Raw genomic sequence first — 27,112 nt, forward strand, 5'->3', positions numbered from 1 at the left:
TATGTGACACGTTCAAAAATCAGTATATTTCCAGGTCTGGCCGAAGAGTGCGATTTCGTATTGACCCTTCGAAATTAGCTATATGATTCGTAATTATGTATGGTATATACATTGCAATTTTTTTTTATTATTTGTATGATTATTATTCAAATTTTCTTCTCTTAAATGTTTCGTCTTCGACTGGAGGGGGAGTGCTGTAGTGCGTTCTTATCTGTATAGATGGCGCACCCTCCTCACGCTTCTGGTGATTGTAAAAAAATGAAAAAATGTCAGTTGGAATTGTACCACCGATTTGTATACACGTGTCATCCTTCTCGTTATGTTTCTTTCGTATATTAAATCGTTAAGTTTTCATTACGTTTTATCTTGTCACTACAAGCATCGGATCAAAACTTTTGAAATAATGAAATACCGTATATACGGTACCGTATTTCTCGGAATAAGGCAGCACATGACGTATGCGTCGCTGTATCGGGAAAAAAAGAACCATCAATATATGACATTTTGTTTATGAACTTAACATAAGGCCCCACATCCGCCGCTCTGGTATAAAATTTATTTAATGCTCAGTTTAAATTTCGGCAATGCTTTCTAAATGCTCAGTAATGATTGTCAAATGATTGCCGATTTTAAAAATGCTACTTGGTTAATTGACAGTTTGTAACAGGCAAGCTGTTAACAAGGATGTACAGCAATACTTTTATTCACGAGACACGTGAGATTTAAGTTGTATCGAGAGACGAAGACATTCTCGAGGAGTTCGATTTTAACCTTCATAACGAAGGGTTGTGCGTTTCGCATGTTAATGCAAAATAAAGGAATGCTTCATGTTCGTCGCTTCGTATACACCTCACCAATCGTCACATTGGCACCCAATGTTTTAAAATAGACGCGTGAGTGTTTTAGCTAAGCGGACATCCTAATTAGGTAGCAAGTGAGTGAAAATGGCCTATTTAGCGAAATATCGAAAAGACGAACTCCGTCGCCTTGCCGAAGAGATGGGCGAACCTACCGAACCCGAGATGAAAGTGGTAGAGCTGAAGAAACTTATTACGTCCAGTAAAGAATACGACGAGGTCCTCGCAAAAGGAGTGCTACAGACCCTCGTAGAAAAGAGAATTCGACAAGAAGAAACAGAGGAGAGGATTCGACGGGAAGATGCCGAAGAGAAATAGAGAATTCGACGAGAAGAAGCTGAAGAGAAAATTTGACGAGAAGAAGCCGAAGAGAGGAACCGGCGAGCAGAAATGCAGTTCGAACTCGAGAGACTGAGGATAGAAGCAGAAAAGTGCCAAGCTTCCGTTCGACCGGCTGTGACAAATCGGGACTTTCAAGTGTCGGTTCCGCGTTTTGAATCATCAGATGACATTTCATTGTTCCTGGTCCTGTTCGAACGACACATGGCATTACACCAGATTCCGGAAGAATTGTGGATTACGTATCTCACCAATAGCTTACCGAAAGGGGGCGGCTAGGATCTGTGCCAGGGAGCCTGACGAGAAGTTCAAGGACTATCGGTATGTCAAGGAACTGCTGTTAAAGCGATTTAAGCTACATGCGGACAGATTTCGACAACTTTTTGTAGAGCATCGGAAGAACTCGGAGAGTTCATGGCGTGACTTTTATTTTGAGTTGAAAACGTATCTCGAAGGGTGGTTAACAGAAGTTAAGGTTACAACATTCGAGGACTTGATTAATCTAGTCATAGCTGATCAGATGAAGAAGAAGTGCCCTCCGCAAGTGAAAGAACATTTCATCGACGTATGGGCCATGTTGATCTCCCCATCGGAACTAGCTGAGAAACTCGACACGTATGAAGATGCTAGCAGTACTTTCACTAAGAAATTCAACGACGATGTAGGCAGTACGATGTCGCGTGTCGTCGAAAGCAAACACCGAGGAAATATCCATGGACGTCATCAAAACCAGGATTCGTGCAGATGAACAGACACTTCCCATGATCAGCCTGGATGAACAGCGACCTGTAAGCTGCTATGGATGTGGATATCCGGGGGTAATTAGAGCGCAGTGTCGGACCTGTAATTCCGAAATGACAGCGACAACCGCTCAGTTTGGTCAGTTGGAGCTGAATCGATGCTCTTCTGTAACAAAACCCGTAGCATTGTAAAAAATTCATGTAAATGGCAAAGTGGGAACTGCCTGTGCCGACAGCGATGCTACGCACTGTATCGCAAGTGATACTCTGCATCGTATTTTGAAAGAGCAAAACGCCAAATTCCATCGGGAAACTATCGAGATGCGTCTTGCAAACGGACAGCAATCAACGGTGAATGTGTGGACCACAACGATATTGGTGAACATCCAATGGAAGCGACTAAGGACGAAATTTATAGTTTTTCCTGGAATCGTCGGTAACAGAACTCTTTTGGGAATCGACTTTCTAGAGAAAGCTGGTATCGTGTTGGATCTCAAGCGATTCCACTTTGTGAACGAGTCTAGGATTAAAACTGTTCAACATGTAGTAGAGCATGTTAACTTCAATTCTTGCCAACTACGACAAGTTGAAGGAGAGCAACAGAAACAATTGCTGAACAGGTCGTGGAAAAACAATGAAAATTTTTTCAGTCCAGGGGGAGGAGCCACTCCCGAATGCGAAGTTCACCATGGTGATATGGAGTCGGAACCTCAGCGGTGGGATCGGTCTAGATGTCTCAGGAACCAAACAGGTCGCGTCCGTGACTATCCACGTCCTGCTGTCCATAGCGAAATCCACCGATCCGCAAGAAGCTTTCATCACCAACCGGTGCAAGGGCAACCACGAGTTACTCCGACAGGCAGGCAAGTACTAGACTTACGTTTCCGCAGGAACGAACGAGTCGAACTTTCCGGTGCCAGGCGACGCAGTCCAGGATCACCAGGATATTATCACATACGGCATCGTTGTAAAATGCCAAGCCAAACAATAACGTCTAGCAATAGCTTCCGTGAGTCAAGGACCCAAACAAGTATAAGCAGTGTTAGAGAGGGGAATGATAAATGCAGGGGGAGTGGCTATAAATATTCTGATCAAAACCCTAACGCCCGTCGATCAGAAGGTCGCAGCCGTGCCCAAAGAAGTCGTGAAAACAGGTTGACTCTCATGGGAAGCCTCACAAGAGGTTCTGTGAAGCAGAAGGTGGAACAAAAACGGAATGAACGCAAAGGTTATGTCGACAATGGTCCCAGACAGAGTTTTCAAAGGAAGAACTGGTCGACAAAGTTCACGCCACAACGAGATCGCCTACGAGGTATTACATAGATCACCAGCGATTACATAGTCGCTGATCCAGCCAAATCGGGTGTCTCTGTCAGCGTATATCGTACTTCTGCTCTCACACCATGTGCGAAACCGGATGCTGTATCCGTAGTGTCATCACGAAAGAAGAGACGACCACTCAAAGTTGGAACTAACAAGAACACTGAACAACTTCCAACAACGCCTATTGCTGGTTCCTTGCCGGGACGTCCGCGAAACCAGAGGGGGGAGTATGTAACAGGCAAGCTGTTAACAAGGATGTACAGCAATACTTTTATTCACGAGACACGTGAGATTTAAGTGGTACCGAGAGACGAAGACATTCTCGAGGAGTTCGATTTTAACCTTCATGACGAAGGGTTGTGTGTTTCGCAGGTTAATGCAAAATAAAGGAATGCTTCATGTTTGTCGCTTCGTATACACCTCACCAATCGTCACAAGGTGAATATCACGTAAAATGCAGTAGGCCAATATCTTAGATATTGCGCTTATTTGAAACGAAAATGAACATACTGTACTTACTTTACATACTGTACTGAACTTACGCCACCAGTCTCTAAAATCACGTTTTTCAAAACGTAAGCAACGCGATGCTCAGTCCATGAAATAAGGGGAATAATATAACATTGCAATTAAAATCCTGTGTATATGTAAAAGGCACTACATGTCCATTTTCGTGTATGTTGAGATAACGCTATTAATTTCGTTACACTATACAGGGTGTTCTGTTAATGGACTAGCAAACTCAGAGAGTTGTTGGTAGACATCAAGAGGAACAAAGACTTGCAATGGAACATGGTGTCGCAAACAACGTTGAGAGGGTGAAAATCGTGAATAATGCATGCAGGCTCTGAGTCCAGAAGAGACGAAAGGTGGATGTCAGTTTATCCCTGAATGCGTTCGCTCACCATATCTGAAGTAAGCAGCGTTGCGGAAACGCACATGCGCTAGGGTAGGATCACGCGCTGCGGACGACGTAAATTAGCGCTATTACGGTAGTAATCACGTGTAGCAGTTAGTTGTCTGCTTCAATGAATTATGTTGTCTGTATCATGGCTGACTACACGAACGATGAATAAGCTGATATGCATCTGATTTACGGTCGAGCGCATGGCAATGGGCGCTTAGCACAGCGGATGTACCCAACAGCAATATCCGATGAGGCGTTGTCTGCACCTATACTCCTTCGCCACGATCGATCGACCACTACGGGAGACGGGGACCTTCCACCCAGCACGGCGTGATGCAGGCAGGGAGACCGCTCAATGTACGCACTCCTCAAATGGAAGAAACCGTGCTGCAACGGTTTGCCGATTCCCCTCGACAAGTACACGAGCGGTTGCAGCTGGGCTCAGAGCCCGCATGCGTTTTTCGCGATTTTCACCCAATCAACGTGGTTTGCGACACCATGTTCCATTGCAATTTTTGTTTCTCTTGATGTCTACTAACAACCCTCTGAGTTTGAGTTTATCGGTCCATTAACGGAACACCCTGTATGTATACATATAGGTATAGAACATGATATCCTGTTTCAATAAATAACAGTGATATCCACTTTAGAAACACTTCAAACGGAATTAATTCTGGAATTATTTCTCCCATTAATACTGAATTTTCATTGCTGCTGGGATTATGTCTTTCAAATGTATCTCGTTTTTAATTCATCAGTTCTCAGATCATTAGGTCCTAATTGTTATTAGGGGGCCTATGATGCTCTTAAGACGGCCCTGCAAAAAAAAGGTGTTGAAGGGAGAGGACAAGGGCATTGAAAATTACGGATGTGAAATGACAACTTTGAAATTCGCCACATAACATTCATAATTTTGCTGACATCTAGCGGTCGTTATACAAACTAAACACTGCTGGCACAACACTTGTAGTTCTTATATATATTAGTAGATGGCAGGAACGCAGGTAATTTTTTTCAACAAAATATTTTCCAAACATTAATTTCTTGTTAAACTTTGATTTTCATGAAAAGAAATTTTGTTTGTAAGTTTATAAAAACAATTGTTTTTCCATTAAATATTTTGTTAGATTGGAAAAAAAACAATTTATTGCGTCGGCCGGGAGTCGAACCCGGGTCAACTGCTTGGAAGGCAGCTATGCTAACCGCTATACCACCGACGCTTGTAGATTATGTTGTAGTTAAAATTTATAACGTTATGCTATTAAAATGTTTAATCCAAGTGGCCAGAACTAGATGCTTGGTCACGTGGGACAAGCGCGCATTTTGACGCGCCCCCCTCCCGTAATGTTGAAAGAGGTTTCGGAATAAAATTTGCGCTGCTGCCCCCAAGTTGCGGCCCTGGGCCCCCATGAAGCTCTTAAGACGGCCCTGGATGAAGGGGCTCGCACTCCCCTAACAACAGTATCCTTGGTCTAAAACTGATTTAAATTGAGTTCCAATTTGAATTTTAACATAAATGATAATTGAACTATAATTTTAGAAAGAATGCAAATTGGTAGGCTGTCAGACCAGGCACGACCCGGGCTCTGGTTTTTTTCTTGATCACTTTTGCCAAACATGCCGCCCCAAATCCAGACTTTTCACCTGCCCTTCTATAGTGAATTTATAACAATGGTGATTGTCCACGGTCTGTCACCATCGCCCTTGTGGGGTTCATGTCCTTCCCCCATGAACACACCTGTTTCCAGCACATTCTTTTGGACGCTCTCACTGACCTAGTCATTTCCTCCTTAAGGTCGCTCTTTTGATCATTCACATTATGCTTTTTTGCCCACACTTTTCTCCAATCATTTCACATACTGCACACGGCACAGGTTAACGTCTTGACAGCACCATGAGCCATTGGGCAAAGCGATATTCTAGCTCTGGGGCCCCCCTAGTTTATACCTGCTTATAAATTTCTATGATTCTTCTCAAAGATCATAGCACCAAATCATTATCATGAGACCCCCCTTATTTACTCGAGACCCCAGGGTCATGCCATCTCAAGACGGCACTGGCTCTAATGTCACTTTTTTTTATCGCTCACTGATCCAGGCTATTGTTCTCTAGGTCACCCTTTTCGTGTCACTAGCTTCCTTCACTAATCCTTCACTCTCCAGATCACTCTTTTAACCATTTACATGTTTGCACATGCCCTAGAGTCTAGATCAAAGCTGCTTGAAAGTTCTTAATGCAGCTCTAGATGAGGAACTATTTCCCAATTTTGGTCACTCATGAACTGGTTCCCCTGCTCTCTAAGCAGAGATAGATTTATGCTTTCACAGCATGTGGGCACTGCAAATTTTGCTACCCTTTTTTTCTACTAATTTTGTCGACCAACTATTCCTCAAATTTATTGCCCCACCAAACATGACTAGGCTGCGATCTTTCACGCATGCCCTTCTATAGTGAATTTATAGCATGAAAAAAACAGAAAATGGTATTTTTCCTGGGTCCCAGGGCTCGAACTCTGTCAGCCCTACCCATGTTTATAGGCTTCATTTTTTTTCACAGCTCACTGTGGCCTCCCTAACTACCTGTGACGGCTCCCCTTCAATTTGATTCTCGACCAAGTCCCTCCCCCATCCCCCAGAATATCCAAGGACAACAAAGAAACCTATGTGGACCCACATTGAGAACCAATTGGTCTTGAAGGTCCTTGTTTGAGCACATGCTGTTCCTAAGGCGTAAGATGCATGTTTTTCATACAGCATTGAATTTTAAAGCTTTTGTTAATTAATGAGCATATTATTTTACTCCCAGGAAAATGACACTCGTGAAGAATAACCCTCTATTTTTAAAAAAATATATATCACACAGGTATCCATCGATAAGTCAGAAATTTTTATTCTCTTGTTCTCTGTCGTAATCCAGAACAAATGCAATTTATTGCCCTTATATCACACGTTACCTTTTATCTCAAGAGTAAAATAGAAGTCATTTCTTTCATAGACACGGGATAAATTACAATCAACGGCAACAAAAAATTTGATTTGTTTCGAAAAGAAAACATGTACATGAAATAAATTAACAAATGTATGGTGAACCTGCTGCAGGTAGTCAACGGTAGTCAGAGTGAGAGGTAGGGTCAGGGTCACAACTAAATGCCTCGTCAGATGGGATAAGCAGGCACTTTGGCACCCCCCCCCCTCCAGTTGCAGCACTATGTAGAGTCAAATTTCACTTGAGTATCCAGTGAACACCAAGTCATGCTATGAATTGAGGACGAATCAAATAAATGTAACAGACAGAAAATATGTTTACAACTGCTTCCTCTGGCAAAGACAAATGCTGGCAAAAGATCAGTAAGCAGTGATGGCAATCTCGTCCAGCAAAATTTTCCCACATTCCAACAAATGTGCTGCCATCTACCGGGGGAAATGCGTAGTCAAGTATTTTTCACTAAAAAATTATTGCACTGCATTAATTTTTTTTTTTTAAAAAGTTCTTTTGTTTAATGATCTTTCAAAATTCCCCACAAATGCTAAAAAAATTTCCAAATACCATTTTGGACAAATTATAGCAGATTTTTCCCATGGATATGGGAAATTTCCCACAAGTTACCGTCACTATCAACAATCAACTTTAAACACACTTTCTTCTGAAGGTTTTAAACCTATTGTGGTTTACACCATTTCATGTATCAATGTCTCTCCTTCCCCCCCCCCCCCAATGTGTAGCAGAGCTTGGCGTTCACTGGTTAGTTCATTGCTACCCCAAAGTTTAGCTGGAAGAAGAGGATAAATCCAGCAACAAAGTTCTGGCTTCGGTATCATTATATCTCTCTGTTCAGTGGACTTGCTCAGGTATTCATGCACTGTGATCCTATCTTTTAAATTGAAAAGCTTTGACTGCCTACAGCAGTGCCACCAGGGCTGTCTTAAGAGTATCATGGGCCCCCGGGCCAAGTGGTTTTTCTGAGGCTCTACCTGGTAAATTCTAGAAAATTTCAACCAAATCTCATTTTTGTGAGGCCCCCCGGGCTGTGCGCGGGTGGGCCCATGCATTAAGACGGTACTGAGTGTTACTCTTCCTTTCAAGCCAAGTGCAACTCTGGTACAAGCAGTGCTAATCCTTATATGCATTGATGGGATTCTAGTAATTCACATGGTTGTACCTGCAATTAACATATTGGGTGACTGCTCAGGCTTTAAGGTTTGTATATGAATAAATTAATGCAATTTTATTAAAGCTCTTAAGTATTTAAAAAAATTCATAAATTCTTTCAAATTAATTTCCTTCGGATAAACACCAATTTCCGTTATCTTAAGAGAATTCTGAATTAAATGCGCGAGATGAGGATAACATTCAATAATAATCTCAAAAGAGAGCCAAAAGAAAGAGCCAATGCATACAATCATTTGCAAAAACAAAAATCATGTACTAAGAAAAACTTCCGATTTGAACGAAAATTTGTGTTGTCACATTGAAATATGCAAATGATTAAATTATCAGAAAAAAACGAACATGTATAAGAGAACAGGATAGCAAAAAAGAATAGTTCTTTATTGGGCCACTTATAGTGCAGATACAAGGAAAGATACTGTCTGGAATTGATGCATACAAGCTTAGTACGTTGGACTGAGGTAAATTTGTCCATGCGTTTTGCAACTGTCGCTAATTTCTGCATAGTTGGGCAAAATAGTTGTTCCAGCCACCCCTCCCTCATATGTGCTCAGTTGGTGCTAAGGTGAGCTAATCTACATAGAAAAGGTACTTAACAGACATTTTTGAGAATTCTTGCCACATGTGGGCAAATATTACCATGCAGAAAAATGTCTGCTGGTCAGTGCAGTAATAATTAGTGCTGCTTTGGCTTCCCTACAGATGAAGCAATCCTCTCTACCATTAGACCAACATAAGGAGATAAGAGTCTGTATGACACATGTGCATGCCTTCACACATCCACTGCCAGCTTGATCATAATGGTCAGGCTGAGTGTAAAACATTGATTTGTTCACCCTGCTAAGCTCAATCCAATGACGCGACCTCTTTCAAAGTCCTGCAGTTGTCTAAAATGTCCTTGAGTGCAGCATAGAGTCATTTTCAGCATTCAACACTGGTTTATCAAGCAAACATGGGTACAATCCATGAAAGCAGCTTCTGGGGCGAGATTGTGACATGCCACGGGGGGGGGGGGGTCCCTGAGGCAGACTTTTTGTTGGAGGCCAAATTTAAAGGGTTATTATTATAAAAAATAAGTTTTGTGGGAGCCCTCACTGCCCCAGCCTAGTTATTATGGGCTTGCTCTGGGGCTGTTTTGAAGAGCAACAAGAGAAACACTTTCGTGCCCTCTGATGGCTGGAATATTTGCATGATTTTTTCTAAACACAAATCATTCACCTAACTATATGTAATATAACTTCCTGCCCAACTTTTGTAACAATTCAACTATTCTTTCTTGGTGCATGATTTTTTTGGCAAATGAGTGTAGTATTTCAATTTGAAAGTACATTTGAGAAACACAAAACAACTAAATTTGAATTCTTGCAAAAACTTAAGCCAAACACAATCATAAAGAAATCAACAGAAGGAAAAAACAACAAACACATAGCAGATCTGAAATATTTGTTTTGTTAAATCAATATACATAACATTAACATATATATATATAATAGTTAATTTCACAAAGGCTGAACGGCACTTCCCCCTTTTCTAAATGTTCTTTTTGGCAGCTTTTCCTAAAGCATAGTCCAAATGGTGATTCTGTGTCGCATCACACATAGCACCAGCCACAACGATGACACGCTGAGAACAATTCAACAAATTAACGCAGTCTTTTTACTCCCACTCCGACCAGGAGAAGGGGAAAAAAATAAAGCTATAGTTTCTGCCACCAACAAATCTCGACCAATTTGATAAAGTGAGCTTCTGAAATATTACCTGTCATAACAGCTCCAGAATAGCACAAAAACGGAAGGATGGGGCACTGGGGGGACATTTTGGAGTTTCCGGCAAGCAGCAGCATGACGAAAATTATACCAAGCAACTGAAATTATAAACATTAGTGCTTGCGTCGTGGATACTATAATGTACCATTTGTTGTCAGTTGTTTGAGCTGCTTCAAAACCGTTTCCAGGAGCTTCTTCTTGTCCCTCTCGTTTTTCTTCAATGCTGAAAATATGTTTTTCTTCCGATCAGCTTCTCGAATTCTAGAAGAATATAAAAAGCACAGAACATCAACTTTGGAGTATTAAAATGCTGTGAAAAAATACATCACCATCAATGTTAAGAAAATCAGGGGTGCCTAGAGACAAAATTTTTACCTGCACTGGATCTACTTTTGGTGCCCACTGCCCACCTTTTGCCCTTTCACCTCAGATTTTGCAACCTTCCCAGAGCAGACAAAAATCATTTTCCCTAATTTTTTTGATCAATAAAAATTTTGTTTCACCCTTTCACCTCAGATTTGGGATCACCCCTGCAGACAATATCTTTCTTTCTTTCAAACCAAGCACAACTCTGGTCTTTCGTCAAGAGCATTTTACTACCGAGTGAGTTGGGATGTTTTATGAGGGATCCCAAGTCGTCATGTTACGCCAGAGGTGTGAATGCTGTACCTAACAGTCTGAGTGTGTATATAGTGTTGTGTTTGATTTTTCAGTGCTGTCATCGATATTTCAGAAATGAAGTGTAATGATTGAAAATTTGCGTCATTATAAGCCTGTTGCTCTCTATGGCAAGACATTTTAACAAGGATATCAGCTTGCATTCACGCCTTGGAGTTGGGAACCACAGAAAACCAACTTCAGTCGAACACCACTGTGGTGACGGAGGGGTTTGGACCCAGGCCCTTGCAATGCGAGTTCATCACTCTGACAACTCGACCACCACAGTGGCACTGCAGACAATACCACAGGACCGATCAAATAGTTCAATCCAACAATGCCATCATGGCCATACAATAACCATTCAAGATGAGAGTGCACGGCACTGTGGAACTTTTTCATGTGTTAAGTTTGAGGGACCCGAAAAAGTGATTTGTAAGCAGAGTGAAGGTAAAGGTGAGTCTACACACACTCACTCATCCCTGACCTATGTTTGCCATGGTTTTGCTTTGCAAATTCCCCGAACTCTCTTTCCCTATTTTTTCCCCTTTACTTTCCTCATGCACAACCCGATTCCAACTGCAGCCTTGGCTATACAAAATCTAAAAGACAAAATGCATTCCAAATCCATTGTTAGCAGAACCTTCCAAGCTTATCGTTCATCTAGTGTGCGTTGCTTAGTTTGCGATGAAATATTTTGTGACAACCATGCACACATGAATAAGAAATCCCAGCAAACCAATGAAGAATTCTGCATAGCATATACGTAAAGATTCACCTCAAAAGAAAATCGAGTAATGACAGAAGTAGGAAAAGAAATGAGCAAAACATAACATGATTTTGAGAGGGGGAAAAATTAAGCAGCTCTTTTTTTCTTTTCTTTTTTTGTGAATACAGTGTTGACTATACTAATTCTTTCATCAATTTTGCATTCTGTTTCAATGTGAAAGCATCAAGAGCTTTTGCTGATCTGGATGCATAACAAAACTATGGAAAAGCAAACAACTGCATTTTGAGTTTCAAATTGAAAAGTATCAGGATCACATTACCTTAAGGCAATATTAGCTCATTCCCTGTATAGGCGTAAAAAACTAAAATGGTCACCTTTTCCACCAGAAACTGAGCAGCTGGAACTATCAAAAAAGTGACAATAGTGTCCTCTGTTAAAGAGGGTGATGGTATAAAGTTGTTATGCTGTATTTAAATTAAGTTCTTACTGCCAAAGAGGCTAATGGATTACTTGAAATAAATCACAATTTTTATCAATTGAGTATTATTGGTTTCTTGTTAACATGTGTAGTATAAATACAATATATAAGAGCCGGAATTTTTATTTTTCTAAAGCAAAAAAACAAAAAGATGAGCACAAATATATGCACAGTGACAAAAAAATTATTAAAATCAGAGTTTTGCTGCATTAGAATCATATACGTGATAAATAATGACTTCCTCACTTTTCTAGGAGTGTTATTGAAGTCTGTGGGTTGACTCTCAAGTATTTGCTATTCTCTTGACCATACTCATGGAAGTAGGTTGACCAGTCCCAGGATGTGAACAAATCTAAAACCTGTAAGAACACACAAGCAGTTATGAAAAGTTTTTTCCTCCAAAAAATGTCTTAATAATTAACTTATTTTCATTTATTTGTTTCTAATTCCAGAGAGACTTTTTTCACGAATCCTAAGGAGCAAAGCAAAAGTTTTTTCCAGATCATTCACAAAACTAGTAGAACTGTAATTCAATGAAGGTCACTTCATCAGCTCAATCTAATTAAAAATTTTGCCCCTTCATTAATTTTTTTTCCCCAATAAACACAACAATGACCCAGAATTAACTTTGGTATATCAACCAATCATGTGTCATTTACATACGCACAACAGTGGGGGGTCTTGAACCTTTTTTTCAGCCCTACCCTGTTAACAAGATCAGCTTGTGAACCCATGGGACCATTTGCTTTTCAAAATCAGAGAAGCCTGTAACACAATAAGTGCATTTACAGCATGAGTGGAGTTGTACGACCCATCTATAAAGCCCTTGTATAGGGCGCCAGATTAACCATTAAGCAAAATAACCATGTGCTTAGCACATCAAGAGAAAAGGGGGACCACAAAAGTTTCCAAAATGTTTTTCTATGTACAATTATTTTCCAGCATCCAGCAGAAAATCCTATAATTTTTGATTGATTGTATAATTTAAGATATTCATCAAAAAAGGATATCACAAATACAGAAAAACTGATAATATTGTATATTGCAAACTAGAGATCACGTTAATGCTGAATTTTTGGAATGAGATTTCGTGCAATTTCTACAAAGTTAACTTGAGCTATTTTAACAGCATCATGGAAGGCCTTTGACAAATAGATTTTTCTGAGGGGCCTCTCTCAGAAAAGATAAAAATTCCTGCATACCAATTTGCATACTAACTCTCACAAATTGTAAACAGATCTACTTGTCATGAGGTCCTCAGGTTGTGTCCAGGTAAGACCCACACGCATTAATAAAAAAATCTTTATCATTCCCAACCAATATGATAAATATAAAATCAATACAAAAATGACAAATTTAAGAGTAAGCCAAGTTCTACAGAATAAGGACGTGAACTTAAAAATGGTCAAATCTGAGTCTTTAGAGGATCAACTGCATGGTTTCAGGGGTTTTATCTTATAGTTAATTATTATTACCAGTGCGAGACAGTTTCAGTGCCTCTCTGGCATATAGTTGCACCAGTAAAACATCCCCGAAAACTCACTGCTGTGTTTCCATACAGATGAAATGCATCAAAAATTGTCACCAGGTAGTCCAGTGGTTAGGGATCTAGCCTCTGATTGTACAAGTACCAAAACCATTCAAGTGCTTAGGGCTTTCAAAGGTTTTAATCTGGCCCTGATGTGAATCAAGTTATAGTTTGTAGAGTGACCGTGGTGCATAGCTCAAGAGTCCTTGACTACTGGTGAATTTATACAAACCCTGTCGAAAGCCCTGCAAATCAAGTTTGAGTTGTGACCCATAGCTCAAGAATCCCTGGCTGTAAGTGAATTTGTACGATCCATCTTAGAAGACCCTGCAACCTAAATTTGGGTCACAGCCTATAGATTAAGAAATCCCCACACTATAGTATGAGAAGATTACGAAAAGCATCTCTGTTCTATTTACAAGTAATCAGAAAAGTTCAGGAAGCTTCATTCAGATTATCATTAGTCAATACACAAAGCACTGTGCCAATCATTGTGATAAGCTTTCTTTTCCGGCAGTGTTAGTCAAATACAAATAATTTATGTTCATGAAAAGTGCTCGCTCTCACTCTCTCACACACAACACACACAAAATGATGAAGATTGCAAACAAGAGTTTACCTCATACAGTATATATTATTAAGAAAAGCTTATTAATTATCGAGAGATTATTTGCACTAATTAAAAATATATTCTTTTTGAAATAAAAAATGATTAATGTAATAAAAATACATATTAAGCACAAGAAAAATTACCAAAAAAAAAATCTACAAACATAGCTCAGATAAAATACACTTGAAATAAAAATAATTCAATGATAAAAGAACAGATTTGGATTCAAAGCAAATTCATCACACCACACATATCGATTAAAAAACTCAATGCAATCAATATACTGACAGTTCAATCCATTCAAAGAACTGAAGCATATATTAAGTCACAATCTCATAACTAATATAAGGTAGAATAGTACACTCAAAATTTGAGATTCTTTGTCGACTTACCTGCCTGAGCTCTGCAAAACACATCAATAAAATTCCTTCCTCCAAACCTCTAACAGGCACACAATTGGCAAATACTATAAAATTGAACAAAAACTGTTTTAAAAGTAACTACAGAGAATTTTGTGATTCATCAAATTCAATTTCATATGAATAAAAACTGTTGTCCTTGATTGTGCTACAATCGAATCCCGTTATAACGAACTCCAAGAAACCAGAGAAATCATTTCGTTATAACAAAATTTTGTTATAAAGTAATTCCATGTTTTTTATTGTTACTATGTAAACTTATCTGAGAATTAGAAACATTTTCGTAAAAACGAGATTTTGGCTACAACGGGATTCAACTGTATTAAGCTTTCATCACATTATCATTTTGAAAAAATGGTGAATTTTTTCATCAAGAATGTTTTTTTTGTTACATGAAAACAAAACAGCCAGCCAAACAGTATACACATGAATCAAAAACCTTCTCTCTCATATCTGGTTATCTCTACTAAGTCTATCTAGACAGATTTCATTGCTTTTTCTTTTCTTTCTATGTAATGATCCTGGTCATCCCCTGAAAATGTTTGTTTCTTATTATCAGAAGGGGGAAGTTTTCTCAACATAATATCAAAATGTTTTTGTATGGACTGCACTGAATATCTGCCTAGTCTATTTACATATTGCAATCCATCCATTATCATTTCACCATAAAATGAGCAATAAAAAATTTTATTTAATGTTTTAATAACGATTTTGTTTGAAATCCTTTCTTTTTATTTCAAATTAATTAAAAATGTCATTTATCTTTCCTACAAATTTCTGGGGTACTTTTTTCTCTTAGGAAAGTTATATTTGAAACTTTGCTAATAATTGTGTTTGCAGTCTAAAACCATCTCAAATTTTTTAACCTTACTAATTACTTGATGAGTATTAATACATTTTATCAGTGTCTATAAATACAAGAAACGTAAAGAGAAGTAATAATCTCCAATTAACACATTATAAATTGGGTTTTTTAAGGAAAAGCTCACTCATCACACTGGCTACATATGAGTATAGAAACACAAGTTAACTCGTGACTAGCAAGCAATGTGTTACGAAGAAACCAATCATAAAAATAAAGGCAAATGAAGTTTTTCTACTTTGTATTTTCCATTGGAATTATTGATTGTTTTGAAAATAGTAAGCAAAACATATATAACACTGAAATCAGCCAAAATTCATACAAAGACAACATTAAAATTCATACAAAGGCAACATTAAAATTCAGCATCATTTGAAAAACGTGCTTGGTTTTAACAAAAATTATTTACATTCACACTGCATCACATCCAGATTGAACTGTTGCAAGGCTCCCATCGATATGTTTTTAATCTCCTTATCAAGAAGAAAATTCATAAGTGAGTTGGCTATGTGCTTACAGGAGGACATGCAAGCTGTTTGCGCAACCTTATCCTAGAATGAACAACATTGCACAAGTCAAGATGGGATTCAAGGAAAAAGAGAGATATTTCTTTTATTGGTATTTTTAAAAAATGAAGCATTAGAAACATTTTTTTTGTACAATAGGATATAATACATATAATGATAAATAATTTATTGATTTGACTAGTAGGTCCTTCAATGAGTGGCAATTTGTTGCCTTTTTTTGCAGCCATATTTACAAAATATTCACAATGTACTGGGAATATAATGAATCCTACAAGGGGTGTCAGAACAATTAATATAATGCAAGATGGAAAAATAAATGAATGATAAACACACAGAATAAACATGATCATAGTACACCAACAAATAATAATAGGTAACATTAAGCAGACAAAAGAAAAGTAATAAAAGAAAAAAACAATAAAGATACATGGAATTCAGTCCAAACAGAGCGAGTGTAATCAAATACACACAAACACACACACGTCAAAATAAATAGATATATTGAGTACACACTGTCAGTGGTCGAAAGTAATTGAACTACATTAAAGGGACCTATAGAGAAATTTAAATATTTAGATCTGTGATTAGAGTAAAACGGCAGTGAAAAAACACACGCGATTCCAATCCTCAAAAACAGAAAGGTTGCAATATGTACAATTGTTAATGGAATCTATAGAAATTTTTTTTATCATTAACGCAAATTGATGTCTAATTAAATCTGAGTTGGGCAAAAATCCTTTTAGTTGAGATATGGAAAGGGAGGAAAAAAATAATCTTCCATCAAGAAAGTTGATTTCCTCTCTCCATAGTGAAGAAAATGTTTACTGTTTATAATACGGGAGAAATCAGTTTGGATACTCTGGTTTTTTATACCCTCGATAATCAGCGGAAGATAACTTTTACAAGACTTGGATTTTGTTGAACCTAAATAAAACTAAAGCTAGCACTGTCAAGAATATTTTTAACTAGTAAAGCCCAATTATTTTTATTATTGGTGGATGAATTGCAAGAGTGAGATAGTTGGTCATAACTTATTCTTGTCAAATGCGATTGGTTCATTTCAAGCAAATGAACTCAGAATTTGAAAATATATTTTTTTAATGAAACACTGAGGCTTGGGGGGCCAAGTTCAGCGGAAAGGGTATCTCCAGGGTATTTCTAGAGACTATCAATAGTCTCTTAACAAAAGTACTAAACATTTGATCCATTTTATCAATGAATTGTGATGCCCAAATGGGAGATGCATATCAATCAGATACAATACATACTGGAAGATTGGTGAATGCCTCGAACGTGCTGTTAAGAAAGGCTATGAGATCTGTGAGGTAGCTGCTGGCTTGACCTTCAGGTTCATTAAGCAGCCAGTCGTAGCTAGCTATATGAAATCAGAACAGAAAAGGACATTCAGTGTTAAGAAAAGATGCATCGGTTTTTCATGATAAAATTTCATGTGCAACTAATATGCATGTTGAAGGTGAAAAATTACAAAAATCAATGTTTAAAAACAGTACTAAATGATCCTACTGAGACTTGCCTAGCTCAAGGAACTCATCTATTTTCTCATTAAGTTTATCATAAATCTGAGCTTCAGCATCAGCTCGAGCATCCTGAAACACACAAACAAAAAAGTTTTTAGAAGTTTCTAGAGTAAACTTATTAGAAATTAGCAGTGAAGAGGTATAAACTTTGAACTTCTTTTAATACACGTTTAATATCCCATTTCAATGAATCAGATAAAGCCAAAATTTTTATACATGAAATTGAGGAAAATCATTAAATTTGGGTTGAGATTAACACAAATACATACACATGAACTCTAAAAAAATCCTTACAAATCAAAGAATTTGCTAAATTAGAATTTGTTATAAGAGTAAACTGTACTGTATAGTATAACTACAAACTGTATAGTATAACTACAAACTGTATAGTATAACTACAAACTGTATAGTATAACTACAAACTGTATAGTATAACTACAAACTGTATAGTATAACTACAAACTGTATAGTATAACTACAAACTGTATAGTATAACAATTTTTCTCTTTATTACTTTCTTCATATTTATTGAAGTGTGATATTATGATATTCAAGATACAATGCACACCACTTAATGTGGTCACATTGGAACTCAATGTTTTTGATAACTATGTCTGAAAAGTCCTGGTTGTAAGTACAATGACCATACGTTCTATTTGATGGGATGTATGAAAACAGGACAATTGTTTTTCTCCCACATAACAGGTTTTGAAGTGGTTAATCATGTATTTTTATTCATTTTTTTGCAATTGGTCTAAAACAGGACCCCCCCCCCTCCCTTTTATAAGCTGGCGTCTTTTTTTTTTTTTCATTCAGAAATTGCGAAGAGTTGGAATCGTGGGCAGAGATGACTGATCTAATGTACATGTACATATATGAATTGACATCATTATCATCAAGCTGCCCCTGGCTTTTGAAGTCTATCTCTGCCTATGAATGGGGAATGGAACTGTCTATAGTGCAGCGGTTCTCAACCTTTTTGACTCGCGGAGCCCTTTTTAGTAAAAAAAATTCTATGGCGGAGCCCCGTAGACCCATTTCTTAATTATTTATCAAAGTTACTGATTCATTTTTACTGTTTAAAACTATTTATAATTATTATTTTTTTAATTTTACCGTTTTTTTTATTTTCCTCAAGCGGCCGCGGAGCCCCTGGAGAGTGCACAAGGAGCCCCAAGGGCTCCGCAGAGCACCTGTTGAGAACCATTGCTATAGTGTATTAAAAATTACAATACTTTTTATTTTATAATTTATGGTATGTTCCCTTAAAACACATCTGTTATGTTTTAAATTTAAAAAAAATATAATTGCACAAACCTTAAACATCGATCGACTCTGAAGCTTAGCTAAATGAAATGAATCACTGGTTGACCTGTAAAAAAAATTGGTGTTTTTTTGCAACCATTGAAACTCGTCTTTAAAAGATTAAAAGCACAGATCATCAACCATTGTTTGCACACAACCAGAATTTCGCTTTCATAGATACATTCTAATGTGATAATTATTTTAATGTTCGATACAACACAGAACTTACTCAGTCAATGTTGAAATATAATCTTCTAAGTAAACACTTGCATCCTCAAGGTAATTTGTATTGATTGTGATCTGTATAAGCTATAAAATAAAATTCAAAATTGGTTTGTTGTCAGTAGAGGAACAAAACACTCTCATTAACCATCACACAGCATTTACTTTTTCCCCCCTCTCACGCACACATGCACACACACACAAATAGATGAACCCCAGTCAATTTTTGCTCTTGTTTATCTCTTAATACAGAACTTCAATGAATAGTTTGAAAATAAAATAAAATCGGAACTGACACTGCAGTAAAATAATGAAAGACTTGCATCGCGAGGACCTGAGTCAGGACCCAACTTTTTCAGCAGTTGTGGTCGGCTGAAGTTGGTTCTCTGTGATTTGCAACTTTGAGGTGCGAATGTGAGAGCCGATCTCCCTGTTAAAAAGTCTCGTCACAGAGAGCAACAGGCCTACAGCGGTACAATTATTCGATCATTGCACTCTTCACTGATAGTTAGAAAAATTGATGGTAGCACTACACATAACACAAGTATTACATGGAAAGAAACTTCACGGTAGGTTCACAACACGTACACCCTCATTCCAACATGTACCAATTTGTTAGAAGTTCTACAGAGGAATACGGATCAGGTGCATGTATGGTGTAGTAGTAAAATGATGAACAGATAAAAATGTCAGAATCATTACATGTTTTCAACTTAATTTTGTAAAAATATCAATGCGCTCTTGCTAATTCAGCACACATCAGACCAGGGTGTGCAGGATTAACGAAATTGAGCATTGAAGGACCGGACGCACACTGCTTCCCCTCACACATTCCCTTCATTTTCCATCATTTCCCTTCCAAATTATCAAATTTGTCGGATTACTGGAAGCCAATTGAGAAAGCCTATTTAAATTTCTGCGCAAAAACATCCAGTGATGGGGGAGGGGTGTATGAACAAGGTGAAACAAACACAGAACCAAGCTCTGTGACTAAAGTGTTGCGAAGGACATGGTTGTGTTGGAAAAAAATCCTAGTCAGTGAACCCGTTGGATGAGCCCCCCACCACCATCAGCAATGGTCAAGCAATTCTCCTCAACACAATATGGGAGAGAAAATCAAAAATCAGTATGGGTTATACACAAATGTGAGACATGAAGCTTAACACAGATTGCAGGAGAGTCAGTATGCACATCCAGTGACATGCTTTTTTCTTTTATGCTTGAAGAAAATCTGCCTAAGAAATGTCGAATTACTGGATGGGACGGACTAGTGAATGGCTAGATTATCGAGAGTTTACTGTAATAATGTATTGAACATTTTTACCCAAGTTTACCAAAAAAATTGCCACTAGATATACCCGACACAACAGCCAGTTAAGGCTATACAAGAACCATTTTGCATGACAGATACAGAACACCCTGCAAGGATAGGGCAAGACAAGACAGGCCATCAGGGGAGTAAAGCCTCAAATTATATCTGAGGTTTGTATAATGTTTGTTGATATTTTATCTATAGTGCTCTGATCAAAAATATAAATGAAAAAACCTTGAACCACCTCAAGGCTTGAAATTACAATAGATATTACAGGAAAATACTCTAAATTTTGACAGGAAAAGTACCTGCAACAAGCCTAGATTGGAGTTTTTGATGAGCATCGAGAGACATCCACTCAAGGTTGTGGTAAGAAGCATGTTAGTGGCTTTCCTCACCATATCTTGTACTTCTGTTTGGCTGAAGAAGGAAAAAAGTATGCAATAAATCAGTAAATCTTTGAATTGCATGAGTTTATAACCTTCCTGATAGCACTTCATGAAATGAATGCTCTGGAAAAAATATACAGTAGATGCTACTTATTAAAACCACTGATAATGTTATCATTCTGGTATTATCAACTTTTCCAAAGAACAGGTTGGGTCAATATCATAACATGGAAAAAAATTTGTTTACAGTTATCAGGACTTCGGATAATTTTTGTGTTATTTTTTTCCATCAAAATGTTTTTCCGATTCTGAAACTAAGGTTTAATTAAGCTTATTTTTCTCCCGTTACTTATCACTATCAGGCTGCAAGACCATGTAGGAGGGTAGGTGTTTCTTTCTCCCTCCCCTTGTTGACAGATATTTCCGTACTCCATAATGCGTCCATAGTATTTTCTCCGATCCATATACGTGTGGAACTTCTTTTAGCAATGGCCTTCCTATGGTGAAGGCAAATTTATGACAAAAAAAAAACTTTTCTTCAGTTCTTGATCAATTTCTTTCAGTTGACCAGATTCAAAGTTTTTTTCCCGAGAGACTTTTTCAAAGGGATCTATGAAACACATTGTACATTGAAAAAAGTAATTCATGATAGTTTCATGGCAGTTTTATTCTAATGTCTCACAATGGCTGAATTAAAAAAAGCAGGATTTTAACTTAAAGGATAAAACAAGACGTCAATTTTATAATTTTAAAAAAAAAACAGAACGGTTGACCATTTTGCATAAAATTATGTAGGAAAGAAAAAACAGTTATCGTATTTTGCCAATACCTGTTCATCATACGTCCCATTTGACCAAACGGGATGTATGGTCACTGCCGGAACACATTCCAACATGTACGAATTCATTAGAAATTCTGCAGAGGGATGCGTATGAAGTGCATGTACAGTTAAATAGTAGTTTTGCATGCTCAAAGAGGAACTTGCACTATATTAGGTGGGCGTGTGCCAGTTTTTCTCTGTGGCACTTCAGTGTATATCTTTTATAAGGAGACAAAGTAAGATAAAATAAATCTGGAACAATCTACAAGTTAAAATCAAAAATTAATTTAATTAAAATTAAAGCTAAATTTACCTCTTGCAATGCCAAAAACAAGTTTGAGTCATGGCATTATTATTCCCATATACGTAAATAGATTTAAATACTTTTGGTATGTTACACATTGACTGTACATCATATTTACATGCATAAAAAATGAATGTAAAGTTTGTGATCCCAATACCTAAGATTGAGGCCTTGTGAAAATTTCAGGACTGCATTAATGAATTCTTTAACTTGGTCATAAACTTTAGGAACAAACTCAGAGAATGGGAATTTCTTCGGAAACGGTGCCTGGGTAAAAAAAAAATGGAAATATTAAATATCCCAATGATTATCCTTATGAATATCCAGTCATAAAATGTCACAACACACAGAATTCTGACAACCTAAATATGTCAGGATTACATACAGGGTTGGCAAAAAGTCAGTAGAAACTTTAAAAATTCATAAAAACCTAAAAAGTAACCAAAATAAAAAATGGTTTGCAGGGTTAGCATCGCTAGGTCACAGGAAATTTTGGAAGAGAGGAAAAAATAACTAAAAAATCCGACAGATGGCGCTGGTACAAGTGACTTCAGTGGAAATATGCAAATGAGATGGTTATAAGAACTTGTGCTCCTAATCCACAACCACTTCACCGTTGTAAACCGTGTATGTGAACAAAGACGCAGAGTGTGAAGGATACAGCTTTGCTGGTGAAGTTGTTTTACGTGAACCATGAATCAGCAACCATTTCCTTGTGTAAATTCCAAGTTCAGAAGAATGTGAGGACTGGAAAAGGGCCTTTAACACCGACAGGCCTCATAAAGCTTGTTCAGCGGTTTGAGGAAACTGGAATGCTGGAAAATCATTTAAGAGCCGGACGACCATGTTTGAGGAAGGACTTTTGCCATGTGTTGCAGCTGAAATGGAAATGTCAGTGTCTGAATCAGCTGCAGGAACCAGCAGTGCTCGTGAAGCTGCCAGACATTTGGGATTACCACCATCCTCGGTACGCAATATTCTTCATGGAATACTTGATCTGTACCCATACAGATTGCAGTCATGATATGAACTTTTACCAGCGGATACTGTACAGAAGGAAGCATTTACGAGGTGGGCTTTCTGCAAAATCGAACAGACTCCCACCTGGGTCTTTAACATCTTGTAGACAGATAAAGCTAATTTTTTGCTTCATGGGGACGTTAATACCCATAACTGTCACATCTGAGCAACGTCTAATCAATGTGAATAGATGCAGAAACCATTGCATTCCCCAAAAGTGACAGCGTGGCGTGCGTTCACAAGTTCGTTCATTATAGGACCCTTCTTCTTTCAAACGCAGTACCCAGTAAAGGGGTGGAAAACGGCTACAGTGAATGCGCAGCATTATTTAATGCTTCTGCGCAAGAACATCATGCCATATTTGTGTGAAAGAGATGCGTGCTTTCTATCGTCATGTTTATGCAAGATGGAGCAACTAGCCACACTGCTACTCTGGCAAGGCATTCCTGATACAGACGTTCAGGAAAGACAAAATCATTAGCAAGAGTTTCAGGTTCCCATGGCCTCATCGGTCTCCAGATTTGACACTTGCAGACTTCTGGTTATGGGGGGTATCTGGATGATAGATATCGGGTGTATCGATCCGGTCCACCCAATCTGTCAGAACTGAAAGATGCGATCCGCCAAAAGGTGTCATACATCCAGAACTGCGGCACTCTGCTGTTGCTGGATTTGTGACTTGCCTGCAATGTGTTATCTCCTGTGGTGGCGGTCATGTGGGATACATACTGCTGTAATAAATGATTTGGAGGCATTCTGTTCGTTATTTGAGCATCTTTTCTTTGACTTGTGTACATAACTGCCACCTATCGGCTGTTTTTGAGGGTTCTTTTTTTCCTGTCATAAAAGTTCCAGTGACCTAGCGATGCTAACCCTGCAAACCGTTTTTTATTTCGGTTATTTTTCCCAGTTTTTATGAATTTTTGAAGTTTCTAAGGACTTTTTGCCCACCTATATATACATATGTAACATGGTCCAGTATGCATCAAATCGTTAGAGATTCATCAAAGGAATGTTTACAAGGTGCATGTACAATTAAGCAGTAGTAGTAGTCATAAAATGAATATATAAGCTTTCTTTCTTAAATAAACTTTTCAAGCGAAATTTCCTAACTCACCTGTAGAAGCTCATCGTCATGATAAGGAAACGTATTTACAATGCTATCATAAGCTTCTTGCGTTGAAACTTCCATCGGATGATAGTTATCACTGTCAAATATTTTACGGAACACTTGAACCCACTCCTTCATAAGTATTTCTGTGTACTGGTCCCTGATCTCCAACAGCAAGTCAAAGAGCTGATTCACTGCATAACCATACATCTAAGACACAAAATAATGAAAAAAATTAATGGTAGATGAGATAATGCTGGTTAATATTTCACTAATAACATATGGCATTTGGCCTGAACTTCCTGTTCAGGCCAAAAAATGCCATATGCCATAAATGTTTTTTTTTTTTTTCAAGTATTTTCAAACCTTTTTTTGTAAAAATTATGTTTTTTAACTTTTCCTGCCATAAATGCCTATTTTAACATAGTTCCAAGTTTATGCTTCACATAGCACATCTCGCTTAGACATTGGACTGCATTGTGTAGGTATAGATGACTGTCCCAAGAGATCATCAGTTGACATCATGGCTCACACAAAGCGGGATAGCAGACGGGGCTCTGGGGCCCCCCATGTTGCTCTGATTTTTTTTCACCATAAATGCACTACAAGAAAGTATGGCTATTTATTTTACATACATCGGGGGGTGGGACAGATACGACCACATGGGGACAGATGTTTGAAGTACAGATGTTGTGGACAGATGTACCACACAGCATGTGTGGTAATATAAAAAAAAATTAAATTTTTTTACAACAAAAGAACTAAGTAAATATGTTTCAACTATAGAAATAATGATTATTTCAAATAATACAACAAATAAATGAGAATTATTTGCAACTGGATAGGAGCCCCACAGATAATTTTCTCTATGGGCTCCGTGTCTGACATTGGTGGTTCTAAAGTTGATCTAATCCTGATGGTCCACTACCATTTTATTTTGGATTTGAAATCAATTTAACTTGGATACAGTTATTTTCTCTAATAGGGTTGTTAATAAATGGAATAGCTTACCCCTGGAGGTAGTAAATTGTAACACGTTTAAAAAGAAATATGATAAACATGTTGGGGTAAATTGAGACGCTATTCATACTTAGAATAAGACAACCATAAGTATTCTTTATGGGCATTGTATAACATTTTATCATGTGTATATATTGTTTATAATTTTTGTTAATTGCATTTTAATTGGGTTGCTGTATTTTTGAAATATATGACATTTATATTTTTCTGGGCATCTTTTTCTCAGCCACCTCATTGGGCATTTTGCCTGTTGTGGCGTTGTATTTGTATTATAAACTATAATTAAAACAGTAAGATAGATCAAGCACAACCAATTTTTCAGCTACCTTTCAGACCCTTAATACCATCATTTTTTAGTTGCATTTTCTTCCTTCCATAAATTATAAATGCTTTTTTGTAGCACTTATTTTAGGCATTTTTAGTGCCTTTTTGCCTGCCTATTTCGACCACTTTTAGTGCTTAAACTCTTGAGCTGCACTCATGAATATATATATTATTTTTTGAGTTTTTCATTAATTATTCTAACAATACAATAGAAATTTTTTTAAAAAAATAAACTGGAAAAACCTGGTAAAAAGTTTGAAATCACTTAGAATTAATAACAGGAACAAACCTTGAGAGTGTAACTAAAGAGCATGATGAGCCATTTGAGTTCTAATATTAGAGAAGCATCGGTAGAACAATCCTGAAAATAAAAATTATCAAAAAAATGAAATTCATTAATGGTTAGAGGAAAAAGCCACAAAGCGAGATAAGCACATTCTTTGAAATATACAGAGAGAAATCAATTTAAAAAATTACATAAAAAATAAAACTTCCAGAATATGAATTTCTTTTGTATTAGAAAATTACCAAGTAAAATTAATCTTCTCATTCCCCCCCCCCCCAAATCACTGGAATAGGCTGCCTGTAACAAACTGTAAATATTCATTTCTATTTCATAACATTTGTTCAATTCAGAGTTGAGATTGATTCTAAAACTTTTTTTTACAGAGTTGAATTTAAAAAAAACAAAGGAAAAAAATCATTCAAAATACAGTAACTGGTAACAAGTAATTTTCAACGTACAGACGGATTCCGCAAAGAAGCAACAATTTTTGACAAGGCATTACACCATACTTCATCCAAATAAGTTTTATTTACAAGCTCACTAGATGTGTTAAGAATATGGTCTTCAACAACGAAAAACCTGTGAAATAAAGAAATTTTCACTATACATAACTAGCAAATTAGTGAAAAATAGAAATTGATATTCAGGTCAAAACCTATTTCTAATATGCATACATAGCAACTCTCGTATCACACACATATCTGCAGATAAAGAAAACCTTGATAAAATGAAAATGTGGTACAAACAATGTTTTCATGTCAGCATTCATAAGTGGGGTATAATGAGGAGCTAATGTTTCAACTATTTGTGTTCCAAAAAATAAATATGCTATGGTAAATGTGATAAATTCAGTGATTATGCATATATATAATCACCTATTTATCTCATTTACTATACTTTTTGGCTTTTTTTGTTACAGTATCATCAGAATTGATGTACAGTACCCACAACTTTTATCCGAATGATGGCGATATCTTGGATTCTATTTATTGTAAAAACCAAAGTGCCAACCATCTGCTAAAACCACGGCATTTCGTTTCATTCGTATTTTTTTAGCATTATTAAAAATTGAGGAATTCAAAATGAAATAAAATTATAATATAAAATAGTGCAATGTTTGACGGAAAATTCTTATATTTTTTTCTAAATTGATGAAATTGTCGTCACAAACAATTGCTTTGCAATACATCGTTTGGAATAATTATGGTATAAATATTCGTTCAATCATGGATATAAAGTCACTAAAATAAAGAGTAATGTAAAAAAAGTTTGTTTTTCACCTCCATAAAATAAAAACTATTTATTTTTTAACAGCACAAAAAAAAAATCCAAACACTCGCGTAGCATATGGAGCATTTATCGTTCAAAACTTGTTTAGTGTATTTTTTCCCCACTGCAATCAACCTTCAAATTCAGTTTCTCAATGTTGAGAGCGTCCCCAAAAACATTTTTACTCATATCTCTCTCATTTTTATACTTACAGCGATGACATTTAATTTTTAGGGTAAATGCAATGCGATAAGATGAAAATCAGATAAGATGGAAAAAAAT

The 27,112-nt window shown here is 37.1% G+C and overlaps 1 protein-coding gene and 1 non-coding gene across 5 annotated transcripts in view; both read right to left on the reverse strand.

The window, feature by feature from the left end:
* Positions 1-5,314: 5,314 nt before the first annotated feature.
* TRNAG-UCC (transfer RNA glycine (anticodon UCC)) lies at positions 5,315-5,386 on the reverse strand. Its single transcript has one exon. It is a non-coding gene; the product is annotated as a tRNA-Gly (tRNA).
* Positions 5,387-7,031: 1,645 nt separating this feature from the next.
* Positions 7,032-27,112, reverse strand: part of Sec15 (exocyst complex component Sec15) — a 41,845-nt gene continuing 21,764 nt past the window's right edge. For 2 of the 4 annotated variants that reach the window (XM_089241595.1, XM_089241596.1), the window contains exons 8-20: positions 26,020-26,140; positions 25,565-25,636; positions 23,938-24,141; positions 21,958-22,067; positions 20,596-20,707; positions 18,983-19,062; positions 18,766-18,820; positions 17,445-17,517; positions 17,179-17,285; positions 15,793-15,934; positions 14,495-14,568; positions 12,211-12,323; positions 7,032-10,360 (exon numbers count right to left, since the gene is read on the reverse strand). In XM_089241595.1, coding sequence (XP_089097721.1) covers positions 10,234-10,360; positions 12,211-12,323; positions 14,495-14,568; positions 15,793-15,934; positions 17,179-17,285; positions 17,445-17,517; positions 18,766-18,820; positions 18,983-19,062; positions 20,596-20,707; positions 21,958-22,067; positions 23,938-24,141; positions 25,565-25,636; positions 26,020-26,140 — 1,390 coding nt within the window. In that variant the 3' untranslated portion in view covers positions 7,032-10,233. The remainder of the gene's footprint in view (positions 10,361-12,210; positions 12,324-14,494; positions 14,569-15,792; positions 15,935-17,178; positions 17,286-17,444; positions 17,518-18,765; positions 18,821-18,982; positions 19,063-20,595; positions 20,708-21,957; positions 22,068-23,937; positions 24,142-25,564; positions 25,637-26,019; positions 26,141-27,112) is intronic. The other 2 variants (XM_089241597.1, XM_089241598.1) reach the window with 1 other exon arrangement.

The sequence above is a fragment of the Pholcus phalangioides genome, unplaced genomic scaffold (assembly GCF_987345545.1).
Source record: "Pholcus phalangioides strain wild (caught in Gottingen) unplaced genomic scaffold, Ppha-v1.0 ptg000014l_1, whole genome shotgun sequence".
NCBI classification, from domain to species: Eukaryota; Metazoa; Arthropoda; class Arachnida; order Araneae; family Pholcidae; genus Pholcus; species Pholcus phalangioides.